Source organism: Melanaphis sacchari, unplaced genomic scaffold, assembly GCF_002803265.2.
Source record: "Melanaphis sacchari strain LSU unplaced genomic scaffold, SCAv2.0 Contig0_pilon_pilon, whole genome shotgun sequence".
Classification (NCBI taxonomy): Eukaryota; Metazoa; Arthropoda; class Insecta; order Hemiptera; family Aphididae; genus Melanaphis; species Melanaphis sacchari.
The window spans coordinates 7,137,514-7,156,527 of record NW_020270366.1 but is presented as its reverse complement, the minus strand read 5'-3'; the positions used below and the strand labels follow the sequence as shown (position 1 = coordinate 7,156,527).

Genomic DNA, 19,014 nt, shown 5'->3' with positions numbered 1-19,014 from the left:
ATAATAGAATATTTATAGTAAAAACTTCAATTCAATAAATATTATCAAAGCACTATTATAACGGACAGTAATTTAATTTTGGTTACTCGTAATTCCTCAGTATTAAATTGATTTAAAATGTACAACTTTAATAAGTAGTGTATTTATTAATAATAGACTGTGTTTATAAAATAAAACTAAAACAGTCAAAACACAAAATGAGATGAAGATTAAATTTAGAGAAATTTTAAAGTGATTCTTCATACTTAACTTCATAACGGATTATAAATTATTTTTATATTTTATTTTTTTTTGTCTACTCATTCCTTTGATTCGTTTATTTTTTTTTATCGAGGGAAAGTTACATTGTAATATTCTCAATCTTGTGCAACCATCACGTTGTTTTGAGTGAATTGTGGCCAACAATAAACAATTTGTAATTCATAATTTTGTACTTACGATATACTTATATCTATTTAATTTATTAAACTTCGGTATTTCCATGTTTAATTTCTTCTATAATTTAATCTTATACAATAATTTTTAATAATATTTCATCAAATAAGGTATCAGTGTATCACCTATTATTTAGTAATATTGATACATAATTAATATTTAATAGAAATCACATAACTCCTATTCTTATTAGTTTCTATTTTAAATAGGTACTTAACAAATGCATTAAATTATTATTTATGTTTTAAACAAGTTAATAATTTCAGAAATCTACCTATATTGTTGATTAAATCAACAATATCTAATGCAGCATAAAATGGTGCAGTCAACTGAAAAAATTATTCGTCTTTTTCTACAGTTTTCTATACGCCATTATCATCAAATAATATTTTAATAATTCATCATTAAATATATATAGTGTATACCGTATATATTGATTTTTAAACCAATAATAATGACAAAATTCTACTAATAATCCTACAGTCAATACTTAATACCCACATTTGTTTAAATATACGATTTAAATGTCTATTAATTTGATATGTAGTGTGAATTATATAAAAAAAAGAAAAAAAAAAAAAAAACATGAATCGATAAACTTTATAACACCAATTGTATGAACATCATTCATCAAATTTGTTATTATTTAATAATATAGAAAAAATAATATTATCGAATAAATACTTTTTTGAGACTTGACTCAAATATAACATCACTTCTTTTATATACTTATTTATTTAGGCATAATTTTCCTGGAAAATATTTAAAATACACACACACATGTAATCGTGTACATACTATATGTTTTTTTTATATGATACACAGTAAACCAAACTCTGCTTAAAATTATTTTAATAATAATACACCACTATATTCTGTGTCAATGTGTGTAAAGCGAGACGAATGCCTTGTACCTACTCGGTCTTCGTGTTTTCCTGTACTACTTTTCAAAAATCCATAATTTAGTATGCATGGAATATGAATATTATATTATCTTGTGCAATTATATAACTTTGGTAAATATTTTGATTTTATACAGTTTCTGTTGTCCGTATTAATTTGCGTTAGGATTAAAATCTTGCGATTCATTGTGAGGTATGGTACAAAACCCAAAGGCATAACCTGCAGATTAGGGCTTACAAATTATTCCGACAAAACGTAATGGTTTCTAGATAATTGTTTAGATAACAGTTAGTTTACCAATAAAAAACCAATCTGATGAATAATTTGAGTATGATAAACTTATATAAAAAAGTACCGAATGTAATTCGTTTGTATCTTACAAATTTTACTTTGCCATTTGTGTTAAATAAGTAATTTAAACTGCTATTATATTGTCAATACGCATACGGAATATCATAGATTGATGACATTTAAATTCACAGAAATGGAAAATGTTTACAATAGTCAAGTACATAATATTATTTGTATGTTTGTTTTTATATTGTAGACTTTACATTTTGCCATATTAGGTCAGATACTGAGTTTCTATAATTGATTTATAACGTCTGATTAAGGCATGTTGACTTTTTATGTGTCTACGCTGTAATAAACATTTTATATTTAAACATCCTTAACTACCAATACAATATAATATTTCTCCGAAATTGTAACCCATTTATTATTTTACGTCAACTCGGTAGTATACGCCTAGATCTGTTGTTGACTTGGTTTACCATTTGTTTTATACGTATAATAATACTAAAATATAATGTTATGACTTTGTAAAACTCAGAAATGAGACATAAAAGAAAATTGTATTTAATAACCTACCGATGAATAATAACTAATGTAGAATAATTTATAATATCTAAATTCTAAATCCAACTTATAATGAAAAACATAAATATTTTTATTGATTACTTTTATTTAATTACTGAAATCATTAACCATTGAACTACCAAAGAAAAGATAAATTATTTATATGTTTAATTTCAATTTTTGTCTATTTCTTTCATAATACGTAATATATTGATATATTAAGCTATTAAGTGGATTAAAAAATCTATTCTACACATTAGGTACATACTAATGTAATTAATTATCAAAGACTTCTATAATCAAAGACATTTTAAAATGATTAAAAGTTAAAATAAATCTAATTAATATTAATGATTATTATCTACATAAATCATATTAAATTAATTGAGGTAAATTAAATTGGCATGTTCGTGCACAATGTGTACTCTCTAACTTACAACAATATATTTTTTAAATAATTAATTAATTTAAATAAAATACAATAAAGTGATAAGTCTATGGTTTTATAAGGTGCTTAATAATTATTTTGTTATGTAATAAACAATACAAGTATACAATTTAATGAACATTACAACAACTGTTATCATAAATTAATTACTAGGTAATAAAGCTCTCACCAACTTTTTTCTTTTACGTTTACACAAAAAGCTACATATATAAACAAATTTAATGTATATATTTATTATTACGTATTATATCTTATAAACAAAAAAATATTCAAAATAGTGTTACAACAAGCATATTAATATTTGAAAATTCAACGATAATACAATTTAAACTTACTCAATAAGAAAGGAGATAACAATTTTTAATTTATAAACAAATTTAAAATATTAAATATAAATTATTTTTAAAAACAATCGAAAATAATTTATATTTTATGAGTTATCATCAATAATATACTTATAATAAAAATGTCATCTTATCGTATCATATAAATGTCTCGATATAGTCCAGAATCTTTAAATATACAAATAAGTAATAACAAACAATATTAAAATAAATCAAAATATTATTAGAAATATAATCTCAATTTAAACTTTTATCTCTTTCTTCATTTTTTAATTATTAATATGTTATTTGTTTGAACTTATTGATTTGTTACATTAATTTATAAGAGTGATTAAAAATAATTTTTATTAAAATTATCGGTATTTATTTTAATCAAATAAGTGTTATACCTAGATAATTAGAATAACTACATTTGTATAGAGAAAAAAAACGTGTTCATTACGAAATTACACAAACACATATAATAATAATAATTTATTCAATTTAAAATAAATTATTATAATACAAAATATACATACTATGATAAAATTATGAGCAAATCTTCCCTCTCTTTAAATTAAATTTGAATCGAGAAGGGGTCTTAAATTTTTAAGCTTAAACTTATTAATTATATGTATTTATAATAATCTATTAATAATTATAGTCTCGTAAATAGTACTCTTATACTAATACGAAAAATAGCAGTGATTAAAACGATGTTAAATAACAATAATAATGATGATGATAATAATAATAATAAAAGTAATAATATTTGATAAAATAATAACATTGAAAAATTATAATAATGGCAATCTAAAACTTAACATTATAAGTTCCATAGACGACTTCAAAGAAATCCTTTAAATACAAATTTTTTTTTATTTTAAATTTATATAATTCCTTATTATTTATAAATAATTATATGTAAATTAATAAACATATATATTTTTAAATTAATATATTAGTTTAATTTCTAAAAGTAATCTATTAAATAGGTATTTAAATATTAATAATGTTTTATATTCATAATAATTTTTACATGTAATGGTATTTAACTTGATGCCCTAGGATTATTCTAAATGAATAAAATATGTCTGCTTCAAATGTTAAATTATTCTCATTATCGTTACTTCCAATAGATATTTGGCATACAATTAAATCATTCAATCTTTTGTATAAACATTTTTTTTTTATCATTAATTAAATTATTCGCGACAAATAAGAATGAAACTACTTAACATTCAACACATACTTACAATAATTGTACGTATGTGTTTCAAGTTTTAGTATTTTAACGTTTCATACGTTATTTTCAAAAGCCATTTAAGTTTTATTAATTGCATTATTTCATATGACAGCAGGTTACAATATGACTGTCGGCAGTTGTTAGTAATCGAAAACTTAAGTAATGAGTACGGGTATTCTGGTACAAGAGAAGTCAGTTTCCACAGACCCGGAGCAATTGGATGATGTAAGTGCCATATATTATTGTAAAACAGTTTATTGTAATAAAGTTTTCAATGAAACGTTATTATTATTATTATTTTTTTTTTCGTAGATATATATAATAATACATCAATGTAGTTTATTATTTTTTAATCGATTCCGTACTTTATTAGCTAGACCACGAAGACTATCGGGTACATCATATCCTGGCGACATTAGTTAACCGAAAAGTGATATCCATCAAGGCGGATATTTGTGAGACCAAACTCAAATGGAGGATACAGCCAAAATTATTAGTACAAAGATTGGCAGAGAAAAATTCAAAAAACAAACGGAAACTTGGGTATGTGTTTATTAACTCCGGGGAGAAACGTGAAAAACAAAGGTTATTAGCAATCGACATTGAAAAGTTTACAGAAGTTATCATTCATTTTTAAAAATTATTCGTTTTGAAAATCTCAACATGTAAAATTGATATATTTAACTCAACACAGTGATTAATGAATAATATACACTATGCATATTATTGTAGTATAATATTAATAACACGTTGTTTTTCGTTGAACTTTTGTGGCCACAACATTTTTACTATATTATACTGTTACTATATTTCCAGTAGAAATATTATTCTACATTAATATCATACTCAAAAATAGTTTTTACTTTTTTATGATTTAAAATATTAGTTTTTAATCAAAGAAACTTATAAGCAATAAAAGTCATCACCTAAATAAATATAAATTTACTAAAATGTCAACAACTACAATTGACAAAAAAGCCAATAAAATAATATAAACGTATGAAAATATAACAAATTTCATTTGTTTGACCTACTTACTAAGTTACTGTGAAATTATTTGTTTTAATTCGTTTCATTTTTTTTTTCCATTCAATGTAAGTTAACAAATGTCATATTTATATTACTCATAGTAGGAGTCTCTAGCACTTATTAAAAAAAAAAATCATCCGTCAGAAAAAAAAATGTTTTACTATGTTTTTCTACTCAAGAAAATCAATACATTTTTATTTTTCTTATGCTCGGTACTAAAACATGTATTAATTAAAACTATTTATCTACCAGTTGAACTGTAAAATACATCGGTATATCTCCTTCCAGATATAATTTTATGCTGAACAAAATTATCCACGTAATGTACATACATTTGACATACCAGATATTTTGTGTTAAAATAACCGATTATAAAAATATTTCTACTTAAAACAAATACAATTGACAGGCCAAAACATTTATTTATTGAATAAAATATATTAAATATACAAACAACAATCTAAATTCAACTATAGTTATATGGCAATATAATATGTTTTAATGTTTCATTTAACTTCTATATATAAGTAAATATCAATACAATAATAATATGATATAATACAATATTTTCAATAAATAATTTAAGTTTTGTACAAAAATTAATTTAACCTACAGTATTAGGTACTAATCTAAAACTAAATTACTAATAGCTATATTAATATACTACATTAGAATAGAATTAAAAATATAGACTAACAATAAGTCTTTGTTCAGAATCGTTTTTTGTACACAGATTTAATTCAAATTGAACACATCCATGATAATAGATACAGTGAAAATCTACTTTACAATATACACTAGTATAGCTACATTTTTCATAAATAATTATTTTGTGAGATTAATGTTAAAAGCTAGGAATAGTTATTACTTCGGGGCCCCTATAGTACCCTATAGTACTATTTTAATATGTTATACTACTTTAGGTACTTAATTACTACAATAATAAAATTAATGAAATTTACATATGTCTAAAATTAATCTAAAGTTTTTTTTTATTTGCAAAAACAGCAGACGCCGAAAAGGTCGCTGCATGCATTCATGTCAAAAACACCATCACCACCATCATCATCATCATCATCAGCATCGACATGATCTAGATCACCAATTATTCCACCATCATCACCACCATTGTGATGGGATCGTTCGACAAGAAGAACCTGTTAAAGTTGAAGAATGGCCTCAGACTCAAAGACCTACTGTACCCTATTTAGGTGGACACATCCTTACCGCCGCATTGCAAAGGTATCTTACAAAGGATCTTACAAACTATCAACCATAGGTACTTAAATAATAGTGAATACAAAATAGTTTGTTTTGAATCATTTAAATGGGATTTTCAAATTGATAAAATTATAAAGCATTCATAGAATTAATTTTAACTATATTTTATTATTATTATTGTTATTATTTTCACTTGTCTTACTATACAAAAAATACACATGATCACATGTCCAATAGCTTAGGGTTATACTATATAAACCTTAAATCATATCCAACGTATTGTTCAAAATATGATAAATCATAAAATATAAGGTCAATTTAGGTACAGACATAATAATTCAAACTTTCTTAATAAACTAAACGAATATTACTTTTATACAATTAAAAATTCCGTTACTTATAAGATTAAAATAATTTTGTATTCAAAAGAAACACCCAAGTTAATGAGAAAAAGTTACGAAAGTTTAATAAGTTATATTTAAGAGCAATAGTTGCATACAGAGTGATTATTTTAACAGCAAACACTCATTATTTCAAAAAGTACCAACTTTTGAAGTACCTATATATATTTTCCATTTTTTTTTTTATTATTATTTATTTAATTTAAAGTCATTAAGAAACAACTTTTTTTTAAATATGTTTTTTATTGCTATAATTTCCAAGCAAAATATTTTTCTGAGAATTTCTATGAAAAAAAAAATGAATGTTGAAAGAATTAGTTTTAAGTATTTAAAGTTTATACAAGCAAAGCAAAATAGAACAATAAGTGTACCTTAATTTTTTTTATCTACTATTCTACTTTTATAAGTTTTAAATACTTTATGTTAAAACTTTTAAATATTAAAATTAAATAAAAATTTACTTTAAATTCAATATGTATTCATTAAAATTATTAGAAAAATATTTTGATTAAAAATATTGAATTAAAAATGTATAATATCGTTCAAGATTATAAAAATTTAGGAAGTCATATCAAAAATTAACTGTAAAAAATTTATTTTTTTATTTTTAAATTTTTTTTTTAAATAACTTAAAATTTGTAAAAAGAAATTATACTGTTGTTGATCGATAGACGATAAGTTATAGTTTACCATTGATAAGGATCTATGTCGAAATAGCCAAAGTAATAATCATAAGGTAGATAAATCGATTACTAAAGAAAAAAAGTCTAATTACCATACAAAAATATTCATAGTTAATAATTTACATATAATATTAAAAGACTTAATGTATTGTGTCCTAACTGTCTGTAGAATATGAACTATGTTTTAAAAATTAAATAACAATATTTCAAGATAGAGTGAAATCACACATTTGGTAGTTTTAAATTCACCAGTATAACTCATGAAAATACAATTATTGAAATCATTTTAAAAGTTAGGTTTAATCTGTCTTACAACCTTATATCAGCAACGTACGAAATATTCAAACATGTCTCCGATACCTCATAGATACTGGTTACAAAATCGGTATTTCACACCTTTCAAATTATTAGTGGAACATGTTCGCAACTACATGAAGTAATTCCAATCTTTAACGGACTTATGAAAAGTAGTTAAGGAAAACGGTCACCCACCCATGTGAACTTAGCTCTACTGTCACAGTACAACTTTCAAGTAACCTTAACCTCGTGAGTCAGATTCGTACATTTCCGTTAGGTAGCCACACAGTCGAAATTTACTAGTTGGACCGAACCGTTCCTCAAAATATTATTTCAGTTCATAAATCGGCGCTATAGGTACTTACCCGTCCATCATAAAGACCGGCAATTGGGACTACCATTTCGAGCTACAACTCGGTGATAGCTCAACCATGCACCACTGCTTCATTTAAGTAGTTTTTTTAGGTAATACAAATTAAAAGTAAGTAGTTATAAATGTTAAAATGTAATCCAGATTTACACGTGTTAAAAGAATCACTTAGTATATTATATTGAATGCGTAATTTACTTTTTGTATGTATATTAAGTATTTAATATAACTTAATCTTCCCATAATATTAAATTAGAATTTGTAATTTACACCTACATTTTAAACTATACACTTGACTATATATTATAATAAAAAAATCATCTTGACATCATTTTAATACTAAGCATATCATATGATAAAATAACATTATATTACAGGTTTAAACTTTTTAAATATTTAAAAACCTAAGAATTAAATACCAATAGTTAATAAATAAAATTTTCATGTAGGTTTATGCATGCTAAATAATATTTATTAAATGTATCCAAGTGTAATTAATCTGTCAAGATCAAAAATATTCTGTGTACGTAAGAAATAATTAAATTCATAAAAATTAAAAATATATTTTTATATTAATATAGATCCACTGCTGGTATGTCAGAAGAAAATCGACATTATACAGAGACTCAAAACCCAAAGACCCGGTTGAAAAGAAAAATCCGGAGAACGAGATTCGGAGAAGATAAACATAATGTAATGAGACCTCATCCCGTACCTACAATACATCCAGACGACTTACCTCAAAGAGCGAGATGGACAATTATCATCACCGCCGGACTGTTGCTCATCACTTGTATGCTATTGGTGGGCGTAACACTGAGAATGGCACCAGTAATTGACGAACTTGGTGGGTAATGTTTCATAAAATTATGTAACGATAGGTATAAATATTGTGCTTATTGCTTACGTAGGATAAAACTTTAAAAAACTCCGTTTAAATTAAATTATAAAAAAAACCATTTTTAAGCAATTTAATTAAAAAATTCGTAACTATTAACTTTTTATTAAAAAAAACCCTTATTTTTATTATAAATTATCGATTTAGTTAACAATAATTTGCTATTTTTTCTGCTGTACTAAAAATTGACTATTTTATCAATCACGTGTAAAAAGATTTTATTCATAAATTTTAACTTCAAAGTAACTTTTGGATCAAATGTTACTTTATGATCCGTGGCCATGATTTAAAAAATGTCATTGTTATTGAAGTCAGCACATTTCCTTTAGTTTATTCTTTATCTTAACCACATCGTCCATTTTCCTCTATCCACTATAATTGTAACAATTATCGTGTCCGATTCCGTCAATTTAAAACCTCATAGTACCTACTTAGCCAAGTCATCAAAGAATAATATCATAAGTACAAAATTCTATCAATGTTTATTTTGCAATGACTAACTCACGATTAGACGATATTTACCATCGATTTTAATTTTAACCCATGATTACCGTGTATTATATATTTTTGGTTTGTTCCAACGATCGAAGAATTCTCTTCACATACGTATTTCGATTAAGTATCTAAACAATATAATTAGCCACTACACAGATTTAAAATACAACTAGCAATAGCCTATCAAAACAATTATATTACTAAAATAGTTCCTAATTATAGAAATTTTTATGCCACGAACAGTGGTGGATTTTGCGGGGAGTAAGGTCAATTTAAAATTGTAATATTTATTTATTTATATTTATTTTCACACTTAATATTTATATCATATACATACCCTCTCATCCGACAGTCTCCAGCGAAACCGAGTGCACCAAAATATCTTTTGTACTATAATCATCATACAATATATATTATATAGTCAGCATACGTATTGCATAGTTCTGATATTATTTGTTTATTATGGGCTAGGCGTACTGTTATGACATTATTAAGGTGCAAACGCATACAAAACGCACGTGTCTGTCAAAACGTCCGTCTGTATATTTCCTCAAACGAAATCATAGCGTAGGAGAAGTTAAATTATTTCACCTTCGTAATTTGTTATATGTATATATACATATATATATATATATACACACAGATCGCTTTTACCATCACACTTTTACTTGCTTACGGTATCACATAATAATAAATTATGGATAACAACTATTTCTCGTGAACATTTTAACTCTTCCCTTTTATTGCTATTAATACTGTATAATGATTGAGAATACTCTGTCTTAACAGTTGAGATTGATATAACATTTCTATTGTATGTTTAATATTATATGATTCAGCCATTTAACATTTATATGATAATATATCATATTATATCCTATCTATACAAAAAAAATTAGTTTCATTCTCGAAAAGAGGTGTTTTTCGTTTGTTTTCCATCACAACTAACCGTTAACTTCTTTAATAACACAAAAATATACTATAATATTTTGCAGTGTTGTTATTTATTGTTGTAATGCTCATGTATAATAATTGTGTAGGCATAAATTGTTAAAGTATATGAGAATAGCCACACAAGTATGCATAAAATAAATTGATTACCGAATTTATATATAACAACAAAAAGTGATGGTTATACAGTTTTATTTCGATTTTTGATAGTCGAGTATGTGCGATTGTGATATATTATATTATTGTACAGCAAAACACTTAATAGATTATTATATTAATAATTCATAATAATTCAAGATATTACATCATTCAAAAATTAAAGTAACTATACATTAATAAACAATATGTATTTTTTAGTAATAGCGTAATTTATATTGACTGCAGCAAACTGCAGTGGGCAAGGTTACAAAAACACTGCTAGCAAATGCAGTAGCACACGTACACGAATAATAAAACATTAAACATAGATTAATTTAATATATCTTACATCGAAATTGTTCGCTGTAGAGAAATAATGTTGGCGTATAGTTTTTTTTTTTTTTTTTAATTTCCTCGCCTACAAATCTTTTTCAATATAAGTAATTGTTAAGTATCTCAAATACACCTATATATTACAGTGATTTTTCTAACATTTGTGTCATTTCACTTTCAGCCTATGTATTATGTAATGATAATTTTTTTTAACAAATAGATATCACTTATTTTTTGTATAGACTCTAAAATAAACATTATATCTAACTAAATTTATTCTTAATAAGTATCATACTAATAATTAATGCATAATATTCATAAAATATTTAAACATTTTAGTTAGCATATTGACATGTATTTAGCATGTATGTGTTCGTTAATTCAAAATAAATTAAGAAAATATTACCTGTATTGATTTAATTGCCTAAACGACTACATTTTTAAATAGTAATATCAGAATATTTATATCATATGTATTAGATAACAGTCTGATTTCAAGCTAAAACATGTACTTACTGTGATTTCAGTTCGAAATAAAAACGAAGAGTTAATGAATTCACTAGATCGAGAAGAATTTGCACCATCAGACAATAATACTGAATACATATATAGATAACACCTTTAATAAACTAACAAATTATTATTATTATTGTATTATATAATTAAATATACTTAACAACATTTAATTAAATTACCTACTAATATTATTGTGGTAAATGTAAATCTTGTAATATGTTTAAACGTAAATTTGTTATACAATTGTAAATATTGTTGCGTAAAGAAGTCATCGTCCAAATGTTAATTTCTAAATAATAGTGAATGGCAATCACTGATTTTTAGATTTTCGTACTATGAATGTTAACATAATATTATAATGTCTATAGAGGATATAACTTGTAAATCATTATGATTGTTTTTGAACTATTATGATAATATTTATATGTGATTATTGATAGTTATGTTTTTATTATAAGTAAGCCAAAAAACTATATTTATATATATATTTAAATTTAAACTGAAGTTATAAACTAAATGTATTTTTGAGATTTTTAACTTTTAACTTAAAGTTTGTTAATCATAATTTACAATAGTCATGAATTCATGATGTTTAGTTTTATTTCCATGTGGTCAAGTAAATAATAAATCATAATTTTCCACAAATAAAATTAACCTTTTGTTCGTATATTAAAGTTTAAAATTGATATGCTAGAGTTTTAATTAAACGATCTCCAATTGTTATTCTTTTACGTGCGTTATTTTTGACTGCGACTGTACATAATATTAGTATATATAGTGAAGATTTTTTTTTTTTTTTGACACGTCACAAAGATAAAAATATATAATGCATTGTCTTAGTCAAAGTTAGAAAATATTAACGTATTAAACATGTTATAGCCCAAATAACAATCGAAATACCCATTAACAATTGATAAACGACGATAGTTAATGCATTCAAAAATGGTTGAGGTTCCAAATATATTAGATGAACGAATATGGTTAAGCATCTTGAGCATTCAACGCATTTTGACCATGAGGACTTTTCGAACATCAAGCCTATGCTCATCAATGACCAAACAATATAAAACGTAGAAATTGTCATGCACGTAAAATTAATTTCCTAGAACAAATATTAACAAACGTTAAATCTTCACCATTTACAAGCTACCAACAATAAAATATAATTTATACTATAATATTTTAAACTCCTATGACCAGGGCTGTGAATAATTGTTTGTATTAATAATATGATATCAATCTGATTCAATAGATATTACCAATATAAATACAAAACAATTGTATTATATTTAAATTGTTTAAAAACTTTCTTTTTGTTTTATACATTTGTTAATTGTGTGTGTACAATTTTAATATTAATCATATACTATGTATAAGTACCCAAATACCTTTAACTTTCTATACTACTATTCCAAACTTGTAAATTTTTATTATTAGTTATTACTATTATTTGTTTAGCTATAGTCACAATATATCTATTTTGATTATTTTTTTATGTTTTATTAAGTCAATAAGACTATTTTGCATAATTTTACCCACTTAATTGGAATTTGTATGTGGCATATTTATAAAACCTACTGCCCTATTATTGAATACATTAAATTAACAGCTTTGACAGTGACTACTTTCAAAATGATACACATTAATGACAAATCATAGAAAATTTCTAAATATATATAGGTACTATCATTTCAGGCTATTGTTATTTATTTATTTTTTAATTGAATCTTATTTATAATTCCATTGGAATACAATATATAGATAGCCTTATATTATTTTAATAATAAATGAAAAACTAAAATATGAATAATAAGAGTATGGTTTACCTGTACGTTATTATTAGTGAATAGGTATTGGTACATTTATAATAACTTAGGTTAGATACTAAATTATTTTTAATTTTAAACCTAATATACTTATGATAGTTATTTAATATATAATTATACCAGTATTATTCATTTTAACCGACAATTCTGACTTCTGACTTAATAATATTATTATAGTAATTTCCGAATGTTAAAATCATTAAAGAATATTTTTAACAAACTTTTTTTTTTAATTCAAATAAATATTTCAAAAATAGTCTGATGACGCCGAATTATTGACTCAAGTTTTGGTTTTTTATATTATTAAAAATAATGTATAACATTTTTATGAAAATAATTCCGATTTTATTCCAAGTAATTTTTTTGGTATTTTATATAATTACATTTTTATATACTTGAAATATTAAAATAAACATAAAATATTTTAACAACTGCTATAATTTCAATTCACGTACAAATAATACAATTAATTATCTCAAACGGTTTCAATGGCTTATATTATATTGTGTTCAGGATTAAAAAAAGTAATCAATAGAATTTTTGTCGCTTCAATCAAATTATATTAGTTTTTGTCCTCTTATACCCAATCTTATGGTATAAAACTTATAAAAATATATAAAGTACGTTAAAAAATATTGGTAAAATATTATTTGACATGGAATGTTTTCTTATTGAGCAATGGATTTATTATTTTTTGTTTTTTTTTTTTTTAATTGGAAGTTTATAATATTTAAAATTTATATGAATGTCATTATGAAATAAGTACATATATATATATATATATATATATATATATATTATGTATATAAAAAAAAACACATTTAAATTAAATTGTATTACAATTATTATTATTATTATTTTTTTTTTTTAATTGTTGTTTGATATTGATAAAATAAAATTTTCAGCTCAATGTTTCGAAAATATGATACCCAACTAAATATTTAATTACACCCTTCATATTTATTAAATTAAGTTATAATATATTTTATGTTATTACATATTTACATAATACTTTTTTATTATTTTAAGTTATGTGATAATAATAATCCGATTAAGTGAAACATATATTTCTTCAAAAATTCAGTATACCTACAAGAGTTTAAGTTTGATTTACATTAAAAATATAAATTAATCTCAAATAACATTTATTATTCATTGTATTAATTAGAATTCGTTTTTCATATAAAATATTGATGAACAGTTTAACCTTTAGACAATTAATATTTTTTAATATTCATGTTGTATTACATTATTATAGTATACTATTATATTATATATGTAGAAAATAAAATGAAACATATTGTTAATTTGTCTTATATTTGAGTATGTTTTTAATTACATTTAGACATTTGGTAATTATAAAGTAAACTTTTGTGTACCATTATCCAATGTTATACTCGCCAAACATTAAATAAACTAAAAAAATAATTTAAAGGAAGATATTCAATTATTATTTGTGTTACGTATGAAATTATCAAACAAACCATAAATTAAAATATTTTTATAATTTCTAATCGATTTTTTTTACGAAACCAAAAGTCAAAACTAGATCTTAATTTAATCAAATTTCTCATAAGTACTCGAACGTAATTGTAATTAGAAAAACCATTTTCCTTAGTATAATAAAATAACTTTCATTGGGAATCTTATGAACTTAAGTTTAATATTATAATACAGTAATAGTTTGTATGTATATTTTAATATTTAAATTGAATCTAACTGAACTTAAGTACAACTATTTTATATTATTCTACTTAATATTAAGTTTTAAAATCTTAATAGAATAGTTCTGTAGATATTCTATAAAATTTGAATACAAATGCATTCAACAATTTATTTTTTAATTTGATTGTTTATTATAATTTAAATAGGAACTGACTTAAACTAAATATTATAATATAAATAAATAAAATAATAGAAATAATTATAATTTAATTTATTTTTAAAAATAAAATGAATGGGTAAAGTATTAAATGTATTAAAATAATTTTACCAAAAAAATAAAAACTTAAAAAAAGTTATCTTACCTGATAAAATTAACATATTGTTTTTATTCAAATGTTAAGAAACGCATCTAATTGATTTTCCATTATGTTAATAGTTTAATCATTGTGGATTTGTAATTATATATGCAGTATAATATTTAGTTATTATAAAATAGAACATAGTATTTTATTGTAAGTTTTAAAATATTTATTCAATAATATTATATATGTGATTTCTTTATTGTGATGTGTTGTTAAAATTGATATCCTTAAACTATATTACAATCATAATATCTATTGTGTGTTGTTGTCATTATATTTATTTCAATGGTTAGCATTATAATTATTATTATAATAAAATGTTTTGCTGAGTGAATTATTAATATTTGAATTTGTTATTTATAATTTTACCTAAATTATTAATTTATATCTGTACAAAATAGTATCGATAAAAACATTTAAAAAATACTGTATAAATATATATATAAAATATTCGAAATATTAAAAATAATTTTAACAGTGCACTTACAGAATGAGGAATTGTAGTTAATGTAAAATATCCGTTGACTACCGCAATAAAATGAATTAGCAAATATGACTTAAGTGCAAAAGATATCTTCACATCATATTTTTTTCTACGTCCTGTGACCTAAATCATTTAGTCAAAATTTAAAAATGAAACTAAATTTGAAATAATAATTTCATTACACTGGCGCGCCTTCCGTCGTGACCTGTCCAAGACAAACCTGGTACCCAACTTGGACCCTTGATAATCGATCTTAATTTGTTCTTCCAACCATTCATACTATTCCATTTATAGTATAAATTTAAATTGTAAAAAAACTATATTATTAAAAAAAAAAAAAATGTATGCTCAATATAAGTGCATAAACACTTACTGTTATAATAGGATATTTACTTGTAAGGATAAAGGGTTAAATGCATTTTTCTGGTATACTAAACCATACGTAATAGGCTTATCTGGATAAAAGTCTTGGAACGTTCCAAATATTCTATCCCATATAATTAAAACGCCTCCATAGTTCTTATCTAAACAGTATAGATTGCTTCCTAAAAATATATTTTTTTATCAAAAATAATTTCACTAAACATAAAATATTATGTCTGTACCGTGATGCACCCTGTGATATGCCGGAGTGTTTAAAACATAATCCAATGGCCCAATAGTTGTTATTGTTTCGGTATGGATCCATATCTGGTACAAGAGACTCAACTGTTGATGCACTAATAACAAGACTGGTGGAACAAATAAAGCCAAAGGAGCATAGCACACCTAACATTATTTTAATATAGTATAAATATCAAATTAACCTTTTTTTTGTTTTTATTTGAAATATTTTCTTCTTACAATTCCCACTAAACTTTGAAATACCGATTGTCTTATTCCAACAGTAACATTAAATTCCTCAGAACTATGGTGAACTTGATGTTGAGCCCAAAAAATATGAATTTCTAAAATACATTAACTAATAATTAACTGTAATTTTTTTCCATGGGTATTGAAATTGTTTACCATGACTAGCTCTATGCATCCAATAATAACAAAAATCAACCATAATCGCCGAAAAATACCAGAAAGCTATAGAATTCCAAGGTAGTTCACAAATTTTATAATTGTAATAAATCCAAAAGTATAAACAATGTTCTGATCCTCTATAAAACAATCTATAAAAAAAATGCATTAAAAACATGATACTACTTATTGTAATTATTTTAAATATTTAATTATATACTTGGCACACTCTTGCAGGATGGCATGACTCATCGAGGTAATGCTGTCGTTAAGTCTGAGTATTTCTTTTCTTTGCCATAGCCGCAATCCATTTTCTAACACTAATAAAGTCAAGAAATATGGCCAAGCCTGAATAATTTTTGGGTATTAATGATAGTTTTCATTAATCGATAATACTAAATTATTATTAAAATATTCACGAATATATTTATTACAGATATTTTGTTGATAATCGAGTATACAACAACGCCATTCAGTTTATTTAGGGTGCAATTTAATCTTCTAACATTAATATCATATCGTGTTTGTGACTCTTATAGATCCAATTTACCTGCGCGTATATATGTGGTAAGTGCTTGATGTCCTTGTACATATGTCGGTGAGGATTACCCAAGTAGAACATGTCCCATAGTAAAATTGTCGTATTGGTAGTTTCAAAATTCATCATTTTGTTTTACTACTTTGATACAATAACAAATAATGATAATAATTAATAGTATATTAATTATATTATATGCAGGGATGGTGACCACGTTCGAAATGATCTTTGATACAAAAATGTTATCAATAGAAGAAAGAACAGTTACAATATCGGAACTATCTACATCAATCGTGAACAAATTTCTGAAGATGGACGTTGAATAGTTGAAATGCTTAATAAATGGCAGGAATCCGTATTATTAGAACTATAAAACAAATTGAAACCGATATAATGAAAATTATAGCTTGAATGAAATTTAATATTTAGATTCAGTTTTTTTTATAAATATTTATGGCTTCTTAAACATTTTCCTATATTCTTTTAATAACTACACAGTTATGTAACAGTTGATAGTTTTGTAACTAAGCACTATGCTGTTTGGCATATTCTAATTATAACCGTATTATCTGACCACACATATTATAATAAAATTTGTTTGAAATTAAAATAACATAATGTTAATATTAAACTATTAAAGTACATATTCATTAGTATATACTTATGTAAACTGTATTGTTTTTAAGAATAAAAGTGATATTTATGTACCTCATCATAAATATTATTTTGCAATGTTACGTAAATTTCCAGTTGAAAATTAAAATTCAGTATAGTTGTATTAAATTAACATAAAGTATCATTTAAGATATGTTTCTAACTATTATTGTCAGTTAAAAAAAAAAAAATCATTAGGTATGTAACTAATAATTTTGTATAGAACCTATATATTTCTTGGTAATTATAATATTTTTAATTAAGTTAATTATAGAATATTAATTTTAACATTAAATTAGTCATACTACAGTGTTATATCAAACATATGCAACTGTGAAAATTAATTTTATGAAATTAAACAATAAATCAAATTAAAGATTTTAAGAAAGATGTATCAACAAACATAAAATGTGCCTACATAGATAGGTTAGACCACAAAAATGTTTGTAATACATTAAAGAAATAAGCATAAACAATTCCAAAGCATAAAAATCATTGTTAGAAATATTTGAAACATAAAAAGTCTATTACATATAATTAAGTAAAAATCCGTTTTGATGAACTATTAACGTTCCAATTAATATTAATATAGATTGTAATTAATAACGATTTATTTAACAAAATTAACAACCAATTGTGTGCATAAGAACCTACCAATATCAACAATATCATATCTTATTTATGGTATACAAGTAATCTCTTTAAAGTTTGAACACTTGCTAGGACTTTTAAGAGTAAGAAATATTTAACCATGGTTTATATCAAAATTAACAGGTTTGTCAAGTTTTACCTATGTCTATACAGCCATATTTTTTTAATAATTCATTATATTTTGTTATAGAAGGCTTAGTAATTATTACGTATAACTATTGCATCTTATTTTAAAAATAAATAATTTATTGTTTAACTATAAGGATAAGGATATTGGACTT

At 23.5% G+C, this 19,014-nt stretch overlaps 2 protein-coding genes across 4 annotated transcripts in view; one reads left to right on the top strand and one right to left on the bottom strand.

Moving 5' to 3' along the window:
- The window catches only part of LOC112595242, a 60,046-nt gene extending 48,356 nt beyond the window's left edge, over window positions 1-11,690 (top strand). Inside the window, exons 2-6 of one of the 3 annotated variants that reach the window (XM_025340390.1) lie at window positions 4,329-4,438; window positions 4,587-4,756; window positions 6,251-6,484; window positions 8,796-9,061; window positions 11,557-11,690. In XM_025340390.1, the coding sequence (XP_025196175.1) occupies window positions 4,376-4,438; window positions 4,587-4,756; window positions 6,251-6,484; window positions 8,796-9,061; window positions 11,557-11,645 (822 nt within the window). In that variant the 5' untranslated portion in view covers window positions 4,329-4,375 and the 3' untranslated portion in view covers window positions 11,646-11,690. Of the gene's footprint in view, window positions 1-4,325; window positions 4,439-4,586; window positions 4,757-6,250; window positions 6,485-8,795; window positions 9,062-11,556 lie in introns of all 3 variants that reach the window. The other 2 variants (XM_025340381.1, XM_025340397.1) reach the window with 2 other exon arrangements.
- Window positions 11,691-12,188: 498 nt separating this feature from the next.
- Window positions 12,189-17,785, bottom strand: LOC112594865 (alkylglycerol monooxygenase-like). The gene is made up of 9 exons (XM_025339878.1): window positions 17,441-17,785; window positions 17,111-17,238; window positions 16,891-17,042; window positions 16,726-16,829; window positions 16,488-16,650; window positions 16,276-16,427; window positions 16,065-16,199; window positions 15,886-16,005; window positions 12,189-12,647 (listed from the first exon to the last, which is right to left on the bottom strand). The coding sequence occupies exons 1-9, from the start codon at window positions 17,555-17,557 to the stop codon at window positions 12,402-12,404; spliced, it is 1,317 nt and encodes a 438-aa protein (XP_025195663.1). The 5' UTR covers window positions 17,558-17,785; the 3' UTR covers window positions 12,189-12,401.
- Window positions 17,786-19,014: the final 1,229 nt, after the last annotated feature.